This window comes from Vombatus ursinus, unplaced genomic scaffold, assembly GCF_900497805.2.
Source record: "Vombatus ursinus unplaced genomic scaffold, bare-nosed wombat genome assembly UNPS02014812.1, whole genome shotgun sequence".
Lineage (NCBI taxonomy): Eukaryota > Metazoa > Chordata > Mammalia > Diprotodontia > Vombatidae > Vombatus > Vombatus ursinus.
The window spans coordinates 16,944,548-16,963,616 of NW_020954590.1; the positions used below are offsets into that span (position 1 = coordinate 16,944,548).

Here is a 19,069-nt window from a genome sequence, read left to right on the forward strand (position 1 = left end):
CTTGAGTTTTGCATGCTCACTGATTCTCTCAGCTGTGCTAGACTATTATGACAAAATTCAAAACAGGTCTTCCTGTGTCAAATATCCCTCCACCTGCTTTTAATTCATTCTGCAGACAATGTTCCTAGACTAATTTTCCTTACTTATAGCTCTGGTTGTGCTCTTTTTTCCTCTTTAAATGTCACCAGACCAACAAACACACCGTTAAGGGGTATCTTTGCAAAAGTTCTCTTCTCAATCATCATTGCTTAAGTTTTTCCAGAGCTACCCTTCTGGGCCGTTTCCAAAGCTACCGCAGATTGCTCAGTGGCCCCAGCTGTGAAGAGTAAATTAATCATTTTGAAACAGAGACAGGTCTACCAATAAAATTATTAATTTACCCCTGAAAACATCTGTTGTGCTGTCAGACACCTGGATATCAGTTGGTTTTAAATTTTTTTCATTGTTCTAAGGGAAAGTCGTGACACGTGCATGTGCATATACTGTGTATCTAGGCATGACCGATGTAAAAAACAAACGGCATCACTAAGACTTAAAAAAAACAAATTTCTCTGGCACTTCCATGGATAGAAACTCATCATGGAATATAAATGTTGCTTAGTAGTTTCAAGCTGCATGACAAAAAACTTAAAAACTCACCCTATGGAAATAACATTATGATGGCTTTAAACTTAATAGCTGAATAAAACCTTCATATTGGCTAAAGAAAGATGCAGAACACAAACTGTGAAAGTAAAAATGTCTTTATTTTAACTGGGTTTCTCAACATATAGTTCAACCTGATGACAGTTTGTAACTGGAACAATCTAGTTCCCCTAAACTCCATAATGCTACAAAGGGCGACCCCTTTCCTTAGAAGTGGGTCAATAGTTGTGAAAAATTGAAAGCATGACATTATTAGCAGCATGGCCACTTTAACTGCAGACCTCTTTTAACAGGGTGGTCAAGGAATGAAAGCATTTTTGTCTGCAAATTTTACACAAAAAGGCACAAACATTTAACTTTTTTCTGATAAAAATAAGAAACAGGGACAAGATATGAACAATGAAGGAACAATATATGCATGGGAAAGACAAAGACAACTCAAATACAACTATAAGGATTTCAAAGGATGATTATAGAAAAGGGAACCAAATATTTTACTCAAATGCTTTTATAGCCTTTCTGTAAAGATACAAATATATATATATATATATTTTTTATCCAAAAATATGTTTTATACAGATAAATGTTTCTCAATTAATGATGGAACCAAAGCTATAGTTATAACATAAAGCATTGTCTTTCCTAAGACTGCTCATCCACCTGAACTTTCAATTCCTTTTTGAATTAGTGCACATAATACATATTCTAGATGTAAATATGACATTCTGTTCAAATATATTGATCAAGTAGACAGTGTTATTTTCCAAGAGGGTTTGCACACCAAAGAAGCATTGTTCTAGGTCACTGTACACATTGAACTTAAGACAAGCCCTACTGAGTAATTTTTGATAAACTTATTTATTAAAAGGGCTGCATAAATCTGATTTTGCTTTCTACAGTGTACACTTAATATTCTATTTTCCAGTCTGTAAGTGTTTTTGACACACTTTTAAAGACTTTTATTATGAGTATTTTCATATTTATACAAGAAATTGCAATTCAATATAGGCAATATGCCTTTGAAATACTTCAACCTTGAAGAGGTGTGTTTTTCTTTTTTCCATCTATCAGTATGCAACACTGACAACAACTAACTACAAAATAAAGCACACAATTATTTTGGTGGTTTGAAAAATCAGGTTTCCAGTTGTAATTCTACTAAAAATAATACTTCTAAAATTCAGAGACTATTTAAAACATATTTAAAGTTTGACTTCCAACTTTATGCTACTTTCATATTGATCTTGAAAGAGAACTGAAAAAAAAAAAAAAAAAGATTTTGTTGGAACTGGATATTTGCCAAGATCATAAAAATATAGGTGGGAACATTAAATCGAATCACTGATCTTTAAGATGTGAAATTTAAATAACTAACTATTCCCAATTATTACAAAAAAAGTTTAAAAAAAGACAAAAACAAACAAAAAAACAAAAAAGGTGTGATGGTCCCTTGATTATTCCAAAGATAGGTAGCTTAGTCTAAGCCAAAATGTTTCTCTCCCTCACAGAAATCACCCTCCCCCCACGACTGCCCATAAAAAAAGATGCGTGAAATCATACAAGAATAGCAAGAATCAAAGAGCAGGAACTGTATTTTTAGGATCAGAATGATGTCTAGTGCTGAAGAACTCCTTATTGTAAAAAGCAGATTTCTTTGGGGACATTAGTCATTTAATTTGATAAAATTCAGTTATGAGGATTTCTCTTTCCTGTTACGGGGGGAGTCAGCGCTATTCGAAGTTACTGTTCCATTTACGCCATTTTCTGAAAATGGAAAATAATTATTATTCATTTGTAAAAATGTAATTAATACAACTATAATGAACAGTGTTAAGTTCAATCAATATCTCTTACTTCATTTGGTAGTTCAACAATGACTCATCTGAATAACAACCAAAAAACTGCTAAGAAAAAAAGGCTGCTCTTTATCCAAAAAAGAGGTAAGCCAGTCCACACTTTTGCACTCAAGAGACTTTACAGGAGAACTTCTTTCAATTTTACAGAATTCTAAAGAGCTCACTCCCCTGCCTTTCCGGCAAGTCTGAAGGTAGAGAAGGTTTTGGGTGTTTGAGGACAGGCATACTGAACAGTAAGAAATGAGTACAAGAAAGAGAAAAACTATAAAAAGCAACAAGGAACTTAAAAATAAATTGCACTTAGTGCCACTTGGTGCAAGGATTAAGAAAAATACAAATAGTCTATGTTTACATAGGGCTTTAAAATTTACAAAGCACTTCACTACTTATATTATCCCCATTTTACAGCTGAGGAAACCGACACGGTTATGTGACTGCCAAAGAGGACACAGCTACTAAATGTTAAAGGTGGAATCTCAACCCAGACCTTTCAGATCCAATACTCCATCCACTATGTCAAGTTGCCTCACCAAGAGGCACTGAAGGCATCCCTGTCGCCACAACTTACTATAATAACAATAGCTGCGCCTAATGATAACTTGGTCATCACTGCAGACTGGTACAGTGGAAAGAGTGGGAGTTTGGGGATTCAAGGCCTGTCTTTGCCACTTGTGTCACCTTGGGCAAGCCTCCTATCCTCTCTTGGTACCACTCTCTTCAGCTGCCAAAATGAAGGGGTTGGGCTGAAGGCCTCTCAGATCCTTTCAGTTCGAGATCTATGATCTCTTCTTCTTCCAACACAATTGTGAACTTAGCTCACCATCCATGGCGCCAGTCTAAGACCTGTCTACTGAAGATAAGGTTAATTAATATAGTCTAAGAAGTCAGGGGATAACATCATCACTTTTAGAAAGTTTTCCAACAGAAACTGTCAAATTTTAGGAAAAAAAATGACACTTGAAGGATAAACTCTTAGTTTTCCTAAATACTAATTTACCCAGAATTACTAATTTCTTAAAACTTCTAGGGGGAAGTTTTAGTGCAGTTTTGCACCGCTTCTGTTAAGTCTTTTTAAAAAATCTATTTGGCATCAATAAATTTAGACATAAGTTAATGGTTGAATAGCAACACCTACCACATATTATGTATTAGTGCTTCCCAACCAGCCCATTGGGACATAGCAACATAGTTAACTATTATCTGTCTTGTGTTGTAGCAAGATGAGATTTCCCCACAGTTTTGGTTTCTCTCTAAAGACAGTGTCACCCAGGGATAATCTATCCCGTGTATCCCCAACAGATCTGTCTTTCTCAGAAAGTAATTCATCTTAACACACACCCTAAAATGGACTTCTGCAGTAGCTGATTCATCATTGTTGCTGGTTGGGTTCAACATACATGAGAACCTCTATCATGGTGAATTATACACTGCTTTCAAAAGCCCACATCCTTGCCCCTTTTCCAGCATAAGCATCCTTTCCACATTCATTTTCAATCAGTGATCAAGGGATTCACAGGTTACACGTTATAAATTTTACTGGCTAAGTATAATGTGCCTTTCCGACTAAGAAGGCAATCTTGAAGAAGGGCTATGATTTGCTGAAAGTGGCATGTGTAACAGGAATGGAAGACACATTGTGCCATACAACTGGGGAGAAGGAAGTAATGGTAGTGCGTGTATGAGGTGTGTCAGATAAAGGATTTGTAAGGGGCACTGAAAGAGAGACTTTTGAGGGGTGGGGAGAACTTGTATGTATATGTAACAAGGCTGTGTACAAAGTACAAAGTTGTACTTTGAAAGACATCAACCGACACAAAGGCCAATTAGGACTCCAGAAGACAGATGACAAATTATGTTTCCCACCTCTTGGATCAACTAGATGTGCTGAGAGAAATAGACATTTACAAAGAGCCAATGTGTGGTTTGGTTTACTTGCCTATACTTATTGGTTACGACAAAGGGCTTCTATGGGGGTGGGAGGGGTGGGAATGAGAGTGATGATAAAAAAGAAACGCAGAATCAATGAAACAATAACCAAAATGTTGCAGTGTACTCCCAGTGTCTCTTTGGTGCCCAGGTCAGGATGAGGACGGCCAAATATCCTGATTCATCATTCAGTTCATCCCTTCAACCCAGCCAAATAGCTAAGTAGGACTTACAGAGTGTGGAGACTTCTGCTCCTTCACTAGCCTTGAGTATATCCCCCCAAATTCTTATTCACAAAGGTCAGACAGCACTAGGATTCAGTGGACATAGTTCTGAAAACACTTTTATGTTCTTAACAATACTGACCTGCTTCAGGGATACATACATTAAAAAAAGAATGATGGAAAAGAAGTAATCCATTTATGTATATATGAATATAATGTATGTATATATACACACATAAATACACACACATGTATTTCATATTCTATTTGAAAGACACTAATTAGAGTCATTTAGGTCATCTCACCTTAATGTATATCTGGGAAAAGTCATACAAAATCAGGAATGATTTCTTAATTGTTAAGGGGATAAAAGACTAGGATAGGTGAGGGAGGCTGTTAAGATTTCTCTCTTATTCAACATACTAAACAAAGCAAAACGAAATAAAACCAGGCAATTCCCTGCGAAAAGCAGCTGACATTGAGCCACCACAAGATAAAGACCTTGGGCTAGAAGATTTTAAGACCCTAGTTCTAAGGTTCTATAACTATATGGTTAAAGAAATAAATCCTTTTATTCTCCTTGAAAAAACACCTCATAATGCTCCTATAGTTCTTGGAATGTTCAGCTCCCTAAATAAGAGCTTCGCCTGTTTATCCCCTTTGAAATATCTGTGACTTGGAACCAATGCTATCTTACTAGTAGGCTAAAAATTCTAATTTAATTAATTTGAAGCACCTGCTATACACCAAATGTTACAGATAATATTTACAATTCCACTTAAAAGTGAAGGAAATGAAGCTAATCAGAGCTGTATTTTATACACTTAAAAAAAATCTAAAACACAGTAGCACTTTAAAAAAAAGGATCTGCAAAAAGAATTGTTGTCTATATTAATTTTTTTTTGTCTTTAAAGAGGTACTGCATTGAAAATTGCTGCTCTGGAGTCAATACATTTTATAAATGAGAAAACAGAGACAAAGAATGATTGAGTAACATAATTAGTGGTAATGCATGAAATAAAAGCCAGGCCTCCAAACTAGTACAATGCCTTTTCATCTTACTACCTTACATATCTAAGACCTCAAGATCATGTAACATCTTTCCTGGAAAGAGTTATAAGACTTCAACTTTAAATTTAGATTTTGCTTTACAATTTACAAAGCATCTTCACATTATCATTTCAATCGAATAGTCACAAAAATCCCATGAGGCAGGCTAGGTCTGATAGTTCCAGTTTGACAGGGTAGGAAGCTGGGGTGCAGGGAAATGTGTGACTTACTGAAGGTCACAGAGCTAATGAGTAGCAGAGCCAGGACTCAAACCCAGGTCCTAAATCTCTCCCACAACACCTAGACTCTCAATGTTAAGCCCATTCAATAAGCAAAAAAGAAGGCTGAAAGATTCAGTCAGCTACTTCAGTACTGAAGCCAGAATTTCCCTCTAACAGCTAGTTCAAGGACCAGTCCAACAAAACTTGCTTTTCCCTCTGGATTCTCAAGAACAATTCATATTGATGACTATCTTCACAACAATAAGGTCAATGGCACATATATATTATCCTATCCACTTTATAAATGAGGAAATTGAGATTCAGAGGTTAAATAACCCACTGAAGTTTAGAAAGATTTAAATGACAAGGTCTGGATTTGACTTCAGATCTCTCAACTACAAGTCAGGGACTCTTGGAAAAATTATTGTTTCACTAACACATAAGACTGGTAGGTTGTTTTATTTCTAATTTTTCCTTTGAGAGCCTATCTGGAGGTGCAGCTAGGTGGCAGTGGATAGAGCACTGGAGTGAGGAGGATGAGTTCAAATCTGGCCTCAGACACTAGCTGTGTGACCCTGGGCAAGTCACTTAGCCCTGATTGCCTCCAAAAAAAAAAAAAGAGCCTATCCTGTTGTTGCTTGGCCTCTTCCTATAAAATTGAACTTCTATTTTCATTAAGTTTCACTCTTTCAAATAGCTGTAAACTGAAAGAAAAATTCAGTGTCATGAAAACTTTGACAGCTCTAATATTGAAAATGTTGGACCCTGACTTTGTTTACCAACCAGACTCTTTCTTTTTCATGAACTTAAGAAACACCAACACTTAATTTACAAACAAGAACAGAAAAAGGACAGTACATGAAGGATGAACTTCTGCTATGCAGTTTTTTTCCTAAAAGGTGAATATGTTAGTAACAAAATTGCCCTTATCTGTCCCTTTCTGAAATTTCCTGTGGTGTCATCTATGTCTTTGATTGAGGGGGGTGGGGGTGGAGGTGGGGCTAGGCAATGGGGTTAAGTGACTTGCCCAGGGTCACACAGCCAGTAAGTGTCAGGTGTCTGAGGCCACATTTGAACTCAGGTCCTCCTGACTCCAGGGCTGGTGCTCTTCATCTATGTTTTTAATGTTTGTTGATGTTCTTTTTTCCTTTTCTTTTTTTTTTCATCACTACTCACCAACTCCACCTCCTTGGTAGAAGCCTTCCCTTGTGAGACATAAGAATAGTCAAGTAAAACAATCCAATACATTGGATACAAGCCCGAATTATGTTTGTTAATAAATGTGGGGTCCTAAAAACATTTCAAAAATCTATAGGAGCTGTTCAGAAAATGCAAATGTGAACTATATCAATGATGGTGAGGGCTGGAAATTGGAGTGGCCAGAGATGAGCCAACAAGGTGAACTGGGCAAGTGAGGGGGTGGTAAAAATGCTAAGAAGTAGAGATGGCTGCGAAGGGCAAAGAGTGCAAATATCCAGATGGCAGAGTGCTGGGGTTGGGAGTTAGAGCCCATTAGACTATTCCAGGAGAGGCAAAGGAGAGGACTCCAGAATGCGTTAAAGGAGAAGAGGGCTGAGAGGATAGAGGGAGGAGAGGACTTCCTACGACCAATGCTGGGGTTACATCTGTCTGTCACGAAGTACAGGACATGACTGCAATGTCAGAATAGTTGTGAAAAGAAGCCAGAGGCACAGACGAGAAGAACAAAGAAAATAGTAAAAACTCATATTTATACAGCATTTCAAGGTCACTAAAGTCCCTTCCTAGGAACAAGTAAGTAGTACAAATGATATTATCCCCATTTGGCCATGATCACTTGTATGAAAAGAACAAGAGAAGAAACAAAAGAGAAAAGAATCTTACTCTTCCAAAGACTAGAATGGAAAATGGATCAAATAGGCCTTACAGCAAATTCTTGTAGTATTTTCATATTTAAACTATCAGTAGCCTCAACGGCAGAAAGATTAAATACATTTAAACCTAATCTGACTGAAGCTAATAAGATTTTGTACACCCTGGTAAAAGATTAATTGGACACCAAGAACATGTGCATTGTGTTGACAGCAACGTATGAAGGTTTGGGACCAATGTACCAAAACAAAGCCATTGAGAATAAAGAGTGAAGGTTAAGGCTCAGAGGAAACTTTTGATGAGAGAAATTCTTTTCCTGTCTTCCCTCATGGTGGCAGCAAAATTAAAAACAAAATTTAGTCTGAGTAGAGGGGCTGCTTTGAGGTATGGTGCCACATCATACTTAATGCACCCTAGGTTTTATGAAGTTCTTTCAAAAAGAGAAACATAACTACTGTTTCACATTCTCTTTTACTTCAAGGAGTCTTTGACTCATAGTGGGCAATACTAACCTTTTTCTTTTCTAGAAGACCTGCCTTTAGTTACTGCAGATTTCTTTTTCACAATCTGAGGCTGAGAAGAAGAATGTTCCCTCCACCTTCGAAGCTGAAAATTAATGAACTTCCACATCATGAATGCCTGAGTAATGCAGATTGATGCAAGAACAGCAATTCTGTGAACAGATTTAAAAAGAAACAGAAAATATTAGAGTATGTTAGGACAAAAAAAAATTAAGGGGAAAGTTGCCTTTCTGTTTCAAAAAGAGGCTGAATTACATATGCTATCATTTGCCTCGGAAAAATGTCTTTATTTCTTGCCAAAATTTTCTATACTTCTTGTGAGCTATTTTACTTCCTTATTAAATGGGTTCTTCCTCATTTGCTTCTTTTTCAAATGAAAAGATTATCGATTTTTCTGGTGTGGTTATAGAAAAATCACACTTACTAAAATGTGTTCTTCAGCTAGCCTGACTGTTTGCTTATCACCAAGAGGTCACTAGTATTATAGGTAAAGCAAAGAAAAAAAAAATTTCAGCCAATTTAAATCCTCTTAATTACTATATGTATTGGCTAATCCATACCAGCAAGCAAGAAAGCAAATAAATGAATGAACGAATGAATGAAGTGTAAACAAGGACTTCTTTGGCAATATCCTTTCAATGTTTAAATTCAGTCAGTAAATAAGCATTCATTAAGTGCCAGGCTCAGTGCTAAGTGCTGGGGACACAAAGAAAGGCAAAAGATAGTCCCTGTCCTTAAGGAGTTTGGTCAAATGGAGGGGGACAAAAAGCAAACAAACATGTACAAACAAGCTATCAATGACAAGATAAATAGCAGATAATTAAAGGAGGGAAGGTACTAGCATTAAGATGGGTTGGCAAAGACTTCCTGTAAAAGATGGAATTTTATTTGGGATTTGAAAGAAGTCAGGAGGTAGAGTGGAAAAAGAAAAGCATTCAAGGCAAAGGGGCAGCCAGAGAAAGTGCCTGGAGCTGAGAGATGGAGGGTCTTGTTTGTGGAACAGCCAGGCGGCCAGTGTCACTCAATCTCTGAGTATGGGGCAGGGAATAAGGTATAAAAAGATAAGAAAGGGGGGTGGGGTTTAGGTTATGTAAGGCTTTGAATGCCAAACATTGCTATTATATTAAAAACAAAACAAAACAAAACAAAACTATGGTGATGTAAAATACTACCAAAAAAAATTTCAATTGATGATTTATTCCCTGGGGTTAAATATATGGTCCATTCCACTCTGACATAGGATTTATGAACCTGCCAGAGAAATGAATTTAATATAAATTAATATTCCTCTCCCCTGTTGACGATCAAGCCCCCAAATTTACTTGTTTCTCTCTGGAATGAATCTTTCCATCAAAACCATGTAAAACCTACCCCCGAACAAAAGTGACATAGCTAAGAATAAATCTACTGCACCTGACAGGCAACACATTGAAGTTTCCAGTACTGAAATCCAGCTTCTGATTTTCTGCTCTTGCTAGGCCAAAGCCAACAGTTAATACAGAGAGAATCAAAGTCAGAAGTCTTCCCAAAACAAATAGAACTGCCCACAAAGAAAATCTGTAAGACAAATTCATTAACAACAATAAACGAGACAAGAAAAAGATCACAGTAAAAACTAGATGAGAAGTCATGAAATGAACTTAAAAAAAAAATCTCAAAGATAAAATATTTAATTTTCTACCTTAGTTCAGAAACATATATGCTGGGTTAGAGTTTTTTTAAAAGACTTTGTACCATTATAATTTACTTTCTAATTCTGTTTTCAGGCCTATTTACTGTTTTAGCTCCTGCCCTACCAAAAGCATTTTAGTTTAATCATTTTACAAGGATGTCCTACTATCTTTCCACTTACTGTTGAACATTTACACTTCTTTGATAAAGGTAAGCATGTCTGTATATAATTTATAAGTGTAATCTCAATGACAGGATATAAAATATTTTCAAATTATCTCCTGGGATTAAAGAAACGCATTACTACCTACTTTGTAACATCAAGTATTTTCACTTTATTTTAAGCTTTCAAAGACAACTGTACAAAGCAGAGTAACTTGGGTATGGATTTAAAATATTTGTGCTATTTCAGAGATATGACAAATAACTTACCCTTTCTGATATTTTTCATCACTAAAATAAAACAGTCTGGAAATATGGAACAGAAACTCAACAAAGTAATGCAGCACCAAAAGAACAAGTCCCAGATGGTTCAAGCTGTTAAAACAGAAACAAACACATAGAACAAGTATTAGTTTAGTAACTGCTATGAATACGGGGGATAAAAGATGTAAAAAAGCCCCTACCACTTACTTCAAAAGATAAGCTCCACCAATGTGAAAGAGGTAAAGACCAATGTAGACAAGTTGTCGTGGAATATCTTCCTGGTGAAACAGAAACAGGAATCAGAGATTAGCTAAAGCACACTGACATGTAGAGGGGCAGCGTGACATGGTGACAAGAAACATGTTCTAAACTAGAAATGTGCTCTTCAGCAGGACTGTTTGCTTATTACCAGGAGAGCACTACTAGCATAGGTGAAACGTGCCATTTGAAAAGCCACGTTAAAAACATAAAACTTTCTTCTTGTTGAAGTCAGGACTGTTCTGGAGCATCTGGGACACGTGGTCTACAAAGGCACAGAGGAAAGAGCAAGAAGCCACCGAAGTCTAGGCTACCCACACTATTAGCGAGGGCTAGTACTTTTAGGCCTCAGCTGCCCTATCCATAGGAAAAGTAATATCTTGCTTGCTTGATGGCAAAAGGGTTAACGGCATCATATATTCTCTTGAAGTTTATTCCATCTCTAAGAATCACAAGCCTTTGGTTTAATTTCAGAAAGAGAGGTAAGATGTCATGGGCCCAGATTCTGCAGAAGTCAGCCGAAGAGGAATTGGAACCTCTTAAGAATGAAATTCTAAAGACACAAACAGAAAAAAATTCTACTGAGGGGGAAAAATGGCAGTTGTTTGAAGAGACTGATGTGCAAGTAATTCACCAATCAACCTGAATTTGAAAAAGGCACAAAAAGACAACTGGAGCAAACACAAGTAGGTAAAAGGATGAACACACATGTCACAGTACTACACCAGGAAATGTCAAAGCTCAGAACGAGTTGATGCTAGTGATTAAATCTAAGGAATTTTTAAAAAGGTTTTATTTGCCTTCTCTTTTTTAAGCTATGGAAAAGAGATGAAAGAGGGGATAGGACTGCTTTTCCCACTGGATGGGCTAATCCATCCAAATTCAATCTGTTAACAGGCAGAAGGCAGAGCTACTAAATTTTTACTTTGATTCTAATTCCTCGGCCAAAGAGAAGGATATTTGTACTGGATGAAAAGAACAAAATGAATGAGTGAGCATCTAGTTGCCTTGATGAATCCAAATTACCTATCAAAGATGATTAGCATCCTTATGTCCTGAAAAAAGCGGTAGATGTCACTGGTAAGACAATGTAAATGATATCTGAAAGCTCATGGAAAAAAAGTGAGAGATGCCCAGAACTGGACAAGGAAAAATGGCATCTCACTTTTCAAAAATAGGAAAGAGAATACAAACTAGTCAATAAGTTTGACTTTAGTTCCTGGAAAAAATTCTAGAATATATTATCAAAGAGACCATTATTGATCATCTAAAAGAAAGTGATAATAACAAGGAACCAGAATGGCTTCATTAAGAACAAGCCATGAAAAGAGTACCCTCCAAAAAAGAGAAGGGGGAATTTGCTTCTCTGGATTATCTATGGGCTCACATGCAATTCATTTCCCTGAATTTTACTCTGTAAATTAAGTTTGTTCTATGTTAAAAAAAAAAAAAAAAAGAATAGCTCATGCCAGGCTAAATTAACTTCCTTTTATGATGAGGTTCTTAAATTTATAGATCAATAGAATGCTGCAAATCTAGTTCAAATAGATTTTAGCAAAGCATTTGATAAAAATCTCTTTGTGTTCCTCTTTAAGCAAAGATGGAGAAATGATGTTATGAATGGATGGATGGATGGATGGAGTTTGGAGAGATGAATGGTGTTTGATGGATTAGGAACTGCTTAAATAGAATAGCCAGAACCAAAGAATCTTCATTAATGGTTTGATGTTAACTTATCTAGAGTTCTGTAGAACAGTAGGGGTGATTTTCTCACTGGGAATTCCCTATGCCAATGAAATCACAGTTTAGGACAAAAAAAGGGAGGAAAGATTAGGAAGATGTTACAGTTGTTGTCTTCAGGTATTTAAAAGGACATAATGTAGAAGAATTGGATTTTTTTTTTGGTCCCAAAAGGTAACACTAGGAATAATAGATGGAAGCTGAAAAGAGACAAATTTAGACTCAAAGAAAAGTTTTCTAATTATGAGAGCTATCTAAAATAGAATGCATTGGTTGCCTTGGTAGCTAAGAGCTCCTCCTGAATATGGGTTTTCAAGCAAACGCTGCATGACCCTTGTCAGGTATGTTTGTAGAAGGAATTCTTTTCTGGACTGGGTCAGACCACATGTTGCCTGAGGTCCCTTCCAACGCTGAAATTCTAGTATTCTGGCTCTGTTGTTCAACAAATCCTGACACATTTGATGATATTTCTGTGATACTTAAAGTGCCATTCTCTGGGATAGAGGACCACCATAAAAAGTTCTCAAATTCATCAATGAATACAATAGTCTTTGTAATTAGTTATTTAGTATGTTTTGATGAAATTACAGATCTGCTGAAGGTGAGGAATTAAATAAAACCCTGTTTTATAATGACTAATCGTCTTAAGTATAATCCCCAACTACAATATGAGCTCTTAAAGGGTAAGATTTTTGTCATATTTTCCTTGTGTTCCCATAGTTCTCAGCAAGCCACTGGGTAAAGAATGATAGATGCTCGTATATTTTTTGTTTATTATTGGATTAAAATGACTACATCCTTTTCTATGATTTATTCCTGAGTTTGTACTAGAAATCTAACAATATGTGTGTGCATTCATATGGTCATCTGAAATAATTAAATGGTAACCTACAATTAAAGTGGACGGGGAGTTAAAAAAAACCTGTGCTCAGTACTGCCCTTGCTACTTAACTACAGTGTGAATTCAATAAAGTTTTTCTGGGTCTCATCTATAAGATAAGGAAGTCAGCCTAGATTCAGTTTAATTCACTTAATATTTACTACTTTGTGAAAATTCTGTATTATCAGTGCTGTGTGTTAGGTATTGGGATGTATGTGTGGTATATCAAAGATGGAAATGCTGCCCCAATGGAAATAAGCCAAACACACAACACAAACGGTTAAAAACGAAGCGTTAGGATAACTGACAAGAAGAAAGAGTCACTTTTGTCTGAGGGGCAGGGAAGGATACATAGAGGAGATGGCATCTTAAGCAGGCTTGAACTTAAAGGGTGAATAGGATTTCAAGTGGTGCATGGGAAACTATTTCAGGTTCAGAAAATTAATAGCATGGGCAAGACTCCAGAATACTAAACATCTGATTTATTGACAAATACTAATTAGATAATCTCACATCTCTTCCAATTCTACAAATCATGAGAACTGCATTATACTGCAACTTCACTATAATATGCTGTAAACAAGTCTTTTTTCCTGCCTTTTATCAAGTATACACTTATCCAGCTCCCTGGGGGGATAGCACAAAGTTGTACTACATGGTTATGTTTTTCCCTCAGAAAAGTCCACAAACAAAGCAACACCTGCAGAGGTTCTTTGAATGGAAGAAAGATGTTCTAAATCACTAGGAAAAAAAAAATACATCTGTTGGACCTCTACAATGAAGTTTTCCCACACGATTCAACTTTTTCCAGACAGCCAGAGATACTGAAGCATTCAGTCTTACCTCCTACAGCCTCTCTTTTCTTTTCTACTGAAAAACTCCAATATTGTACAGTTCTAGTTTTATTAACTGTTGTTCATGAGTCCATGAACACAAAGGAACTAGTTATAAAATTCTCAGGCATATACTATAGCATGTATGTCTAGATGTTTTATCCAATGTGATACTTTGAAGATGTTTTATCCAATGTGATACTTTGAAGATCAGTATCCCAAAAGCAAGTTAAAATAAACTGAAGGAATTCTCAGTATTTCTAATGGGAGTACTTTCATTTTTTTTCATCACGTGATTGAATTTCTGGTAGATGAAAAAATATAACCTTTAGATTCCATTCCAAAGAAGGAATTCTAATAACTTAAAACAAAAGAAAGTGCTTAGTAGGCAGAGAACATTGCCTGAGACATTTAAATCCCCCCTCCCCCTGAATCTTTTTGCTTATTTAGCACAAACATATGTCACTCCACATTCTGTTTCTAAAAATGACAGAAATCTATTTTCAATTCTAAGAAATTCAAAATTATGTTGGTTTTCAAAGCAGATCCATTTCCCGTTTTCTGATTTCAAATTCCAACCCAGAGAAGAAAAAACCTAAACTTGCTAACAGAAAATCAATTTGCTCTTTGCTATGGTTAGCTACCTAAGTCAAGTTCCAGCTCAGTATTTCAGCTCTTATCAACTAATGTCAATTGTAGGGGAGAGTGAATGGACAGTGTCAGCCTACCATCATAAACCTCTGCAGCATAACTTTCTAAGGCCAGAACTGCCCAGTGGATAATTTTTTTTAGTGTTTCTCCCTCTCTACAGCTACAGACTTAGCATACAGAAGGTCTGGATTAATACAGAAGTGACTTAGAATTGGCTATTTTTGGTTTTCCACCAATTTTTTTTAAAATCCTAACAATTATCTTCAAAAATTTTTGGAATATGACATGTTTTGTGAATTCTGGGCTCCTTAGCAAGAATACTGTTATTAACCTTTCCTGATAATTTTAGTGGAAGCATATTTGCAATGCAAATGAATTTTTAGGCTTACCTTTCCAATGTCTCAAACAATTATCCCAAGCCCTATACAATTAAAACATGCAATATTCATTCTATTACTCTTCACTAGCTTGCAAAAACTCTTACATTATCATGGCATACTGATCAGTTTTTAAAAGGGTAGTTTTATTAACAAAGAGGGTGGTATAGTGGATAGAATTCAGTGCATGGAGTCAGGAAGAGCTGGGCTCAAATCCTGCCTTTAATACTAGCTGTATGACTCTGGGCAAGTCCCTTAATCTCTTAGTGCCTTAGGTAATTTCCTAAGACTTACTTAATAAATTTTGAGATCTGAAAAACTTTTCCAAATATTCAACTTCAACACATTGGTTATTTTCTATTGTTTATGTAACCTTTTACTGATATGCTTAAATTAAAAAAATTTTCATGTAAGTGGCAATAAATCTAAACCTATTTCTTGATTAGAATTCTGAAAAATTCATCACAAAGTAGGTCTCTGAAATTCTGTATTTTTCCCTTTGAAGAAAATGACACATTATCTGTCATCAACACACCTTTTGAACTGTGACTAGCAGCTTTCTTTCTTCTGTATACCAGTGGGAGCATTTCAAAGCAATCACTGCTCTAGTCACCCTCTTTATCAATTCTTTCCAGACAGTGTTCTTCCCAAAATAACTTTCATAGAGTAAATTTTAAGTAACTGTTTAACACATATGCAGCTGCTACTTGCAAATTATGCTAATTATTTCAAACAGTTACTTTCAACTGTCATATATAGGTGTTAAAAATAGTTTTAGTTACTTCTGAGTTATGCAAATGATTCTACAAAAATGAGATGGCAGCTCTGGATGAATTCCACCTGGAATTGGTGAACATGAGGATCTGGGACAAAAATCAACGACTACTTTAAATTGTCCTCCATCCCACCAAATGAAGAAACTTGGTGGGTATATTAATGTGGGGATACAAAGGATTAATTTAATTCTTTTTGTTTATTTAGTGCAAACATATGTTAGTTTTGCGTTCTCAGTTAAACAGTGATTACACTGGATATATGTTAGTCTGTGGGCATGCATGTATCTAAAATCATGAGAATAGATAGATGTGCCTAGAAAGTTAGGTATAAATACCTACAAGCAGCTAAAAAAGCAAGATTGAGAATCTCAAACATTATGCAGAATACGGTAAACTTCCCAGGGCCATGTACCAAATACTTGTATTTCTGCCACAGCCAAATGGCTATTATCTCTGTTTTAAGTGTAGATCTTCCTTGTAGGAAAGGTAAAAGGACTTAAGGAACAGCTCTCCATACTCTAAGTTATCAGAGACACTGAAGTGTGCAATGCCCTCCCTGCCTCCCTAAACCGAGAACCTGACGTGGGCTTTGAGAAGGAAAAAAAGGATCATCACTGGCCCAGGAAACTTGACCTTTATGTTAGGAGGTGGAAGACTAGAAGAATGTGACAAAGAGGAGGAAGGGAAAGAATAGAACAACTATATACACAATTTGAGATTTTTCCTAAGGGGAAAGAATTCAATGCTTCAGTAAGGAAGCAGCTTCTTGTCCTCCAAGGAATGATAAAAGAGTGCCACAGAAGCTATCAGGTGAGAGATCATGCAGCTGAAGCTATTCAGTGACCTGATAACAACACTGAAGATGTCTGCTTTCTTTCTGGCATGTGGATGCAAGACATAACAAAGAACCTCTTAAGACCCGTCAAAGTGGAGAACTATTGGTGACCCACTTGGCTACAAATCATATTACCAGAAGAAATCCAGAAAGTATTGCCCAAGAGGATGATGTGCCCTAGATTTGAAGAGAGCAGATTTCAAAGGGAGAGGAAAAACAGGTAGGATTCCATGGACTAAAATTCTACAGAAAGTCAGCTTGAGAGGAATAGGAAAGGGGTAGCTGGTGGCACAGTGGATAAAGTACTGGGCCTTGAGTCAGGAACACTGAATTCAAATCTGCCTCAGAGACTTATTGTGCGACACTGGACAAGCCATTTCACCTTTGTCTGACTCAGTGTCCTCAAATGTAAAAAAAAAGGATAATAACAGTACCTACCTTTGCAGGGTTCTTGTGAGGGTCAAATAAGATAATATTAAACACAATGCCTGGTACATAGTAAGTGCTACATAAAAGCATATTCCCTCCCTTCCCCCTATAATGAATCAGATATATGCATAAACAATCAAATAGGTTAGGGGGAGAGAACCATGTAGATATATTAGTAAATAATTTTTTTTTTTGGTTGGGGAGTGGGAAAGACAGGAAAGGCTCCATATCGGAGGTAACACAAATTGAATTTTTAAGTGAACCAGGTATTCTAAGAAGTAGAGACCACAAAAGAGTATTTTGTAGTACTTTGCAGGCATGGGGGAGAGTCTATGCAAAGACATTGATTTGGGAAATGGAATATTGTGTATAAATAATAGCAAATAGGATATTTTAGCTTGTAGTAGACTGCATGAAGGAGAACAATTAGGAAGAGGTCTAGAAAAATAAGTTGGAAATAAAATATAAAGGGATGCCAAACAGAAGAGACTGCATCCTGGAAGCGATAAGGACCTTTGGAAACTTGAGCAGCACAGTGACATCTGGCTCAGTATGGTGCTTTAGGACATTTTGGCAACTGTGTGAAAGATGGGATAGAGAGGGCAGAGACTGGAGGCAAGTAGATCAACCAGCAGGCTAGTGCAATACAGAGAGGGATAGAAATACTAAGACTAGATACACTGTTCTGGGAGTTATCAGCACAGATGTAATTAAACTCCTGAGAGGTGATGAGATCACTGAGAGGGTGGAGAGAGGAGAAGGCCCAGTACAGTGCCTTCAAGCATGCCTACATTTAGGGGAAAGGATGATACCGCAAAGAAAATAGAGAAAAAAGAGAAGAACAAAGACAGAAGTGTCACAAAAATCTAGAAAAGCAAGAGTATCCTGGAATGAAGGAAGATCAACTAGCATCACATGCTCCAGAGAAGTCAAGAAGGAAAAAGAATGAGAAAAGGCTACTCGTCTGGATGTCTCAGAGAGCAGTGGTTACTTTGGAGAAAGCAGTTTCTGCTGAGTAAGAACTTTTAAAATAAATGTGCAGAAGATGGGAGCTTGGGCAGGTAACAGAGTATGTGTAAGAACATTGCATTGTCATATTAAAACAATGCTAAATCTTAGAATGAGTTGAGGCAGGTAAGGCGAGATAGGGATAACAATACTTTTTTTTTGTTTTGTTCTGAAAAAGCTGTACTGGGTGACAGGTGAAGAAAGACTGCTGCTTTGGGAGGGCTGTGTGTGGTTAACTACAAGAGACAGAACACAAAGCTGATCAATTCTTACTTTGATATGCCACATAAGTAAGGAGATGATGAGAGAGCACTTAGTTGCCCTTGGTGAATTCATGTCTCCCAGCCCCGGTGAATTATAACCTCAGTTCCTGAGAATTGGGGGATGTAATGGATAATCCACTATCATAGATTTCTGGAAAACCACTGAGGACAGAAAAGGTTCCTATCATGGGACCAAGAGGCAAATACTGAAGTTTTCAAAACAAGAAAAAGAACCGAATTGGTAACCTATGCCAGATATTCTGCCCAATTCCATTTCTGCCAAAATTCTAGACTGGATTATACAAGAAATGTATAGCAAACATCCAGAAAAACAAGAAGGGAATGCAAACAGCCGGTATGGCCTCATTAAGAACAGGTCATGCCAAAGTAACCTTATTTCTTGATAGGGTTAATTAAACTGGATGATCAGAAGACTGCTGGCAATATGATTTGTCTAGATTTCAGCAACACATTTGATAAAAATGTCATGCTATTCTTGTGAAAAATGGACATGTGGACCACATGATAAATATAATTGGATAGATTCATAACTAGTTGAATGGCTGGACTCTAAGATTAGTCACTAAATGATTAATTATCAACTTTAAAGGGAGTTCCCAGTGAGGTG

General features: G+C 36.6%; 1 protein-coding gene across 2 annotated transcripts in view; it reads right to left on the minus strand.

Moving 5' to 3' along the window:
* Nucleotides 1–727: 727 nt before the first annotated feature.
* The window catches only part of LOC114054179 (translocating chain-associated membrane protein 1), a 40,604-nt gene continuing 22,262 nt past the window's right edge, over nt 728–19,069 (minus strand). For both annotated transcript variants that reach the window (XM_027877341.1, XM_027877340.1), the window contains exons 7-11: nt 10,599–10,669; nt 10,398–10,502; nt 9,708–9,851; nt 8,286–8,446; nt 728–2,409 (exon numbers count right to left, since the gene is read on the minus strand). In XM_027877341.1, the coding sequence (XP_027733142.1) occupies nt 2,336–2,409; nt 8,286–8,446; nt 9,708–9,851; nt 10,398–10,502; nt 10,599–10,669 (555 nt within the window). In that variant the 3' untranslated portion in view covers nt 728–2,335. The remainder of the gene's footprint in view (nt 2,410–8,285; nt 8,447–9,707; nt 9,852–10,397; nt 10,503–10,598; nt 10,670–19,069) is intronic.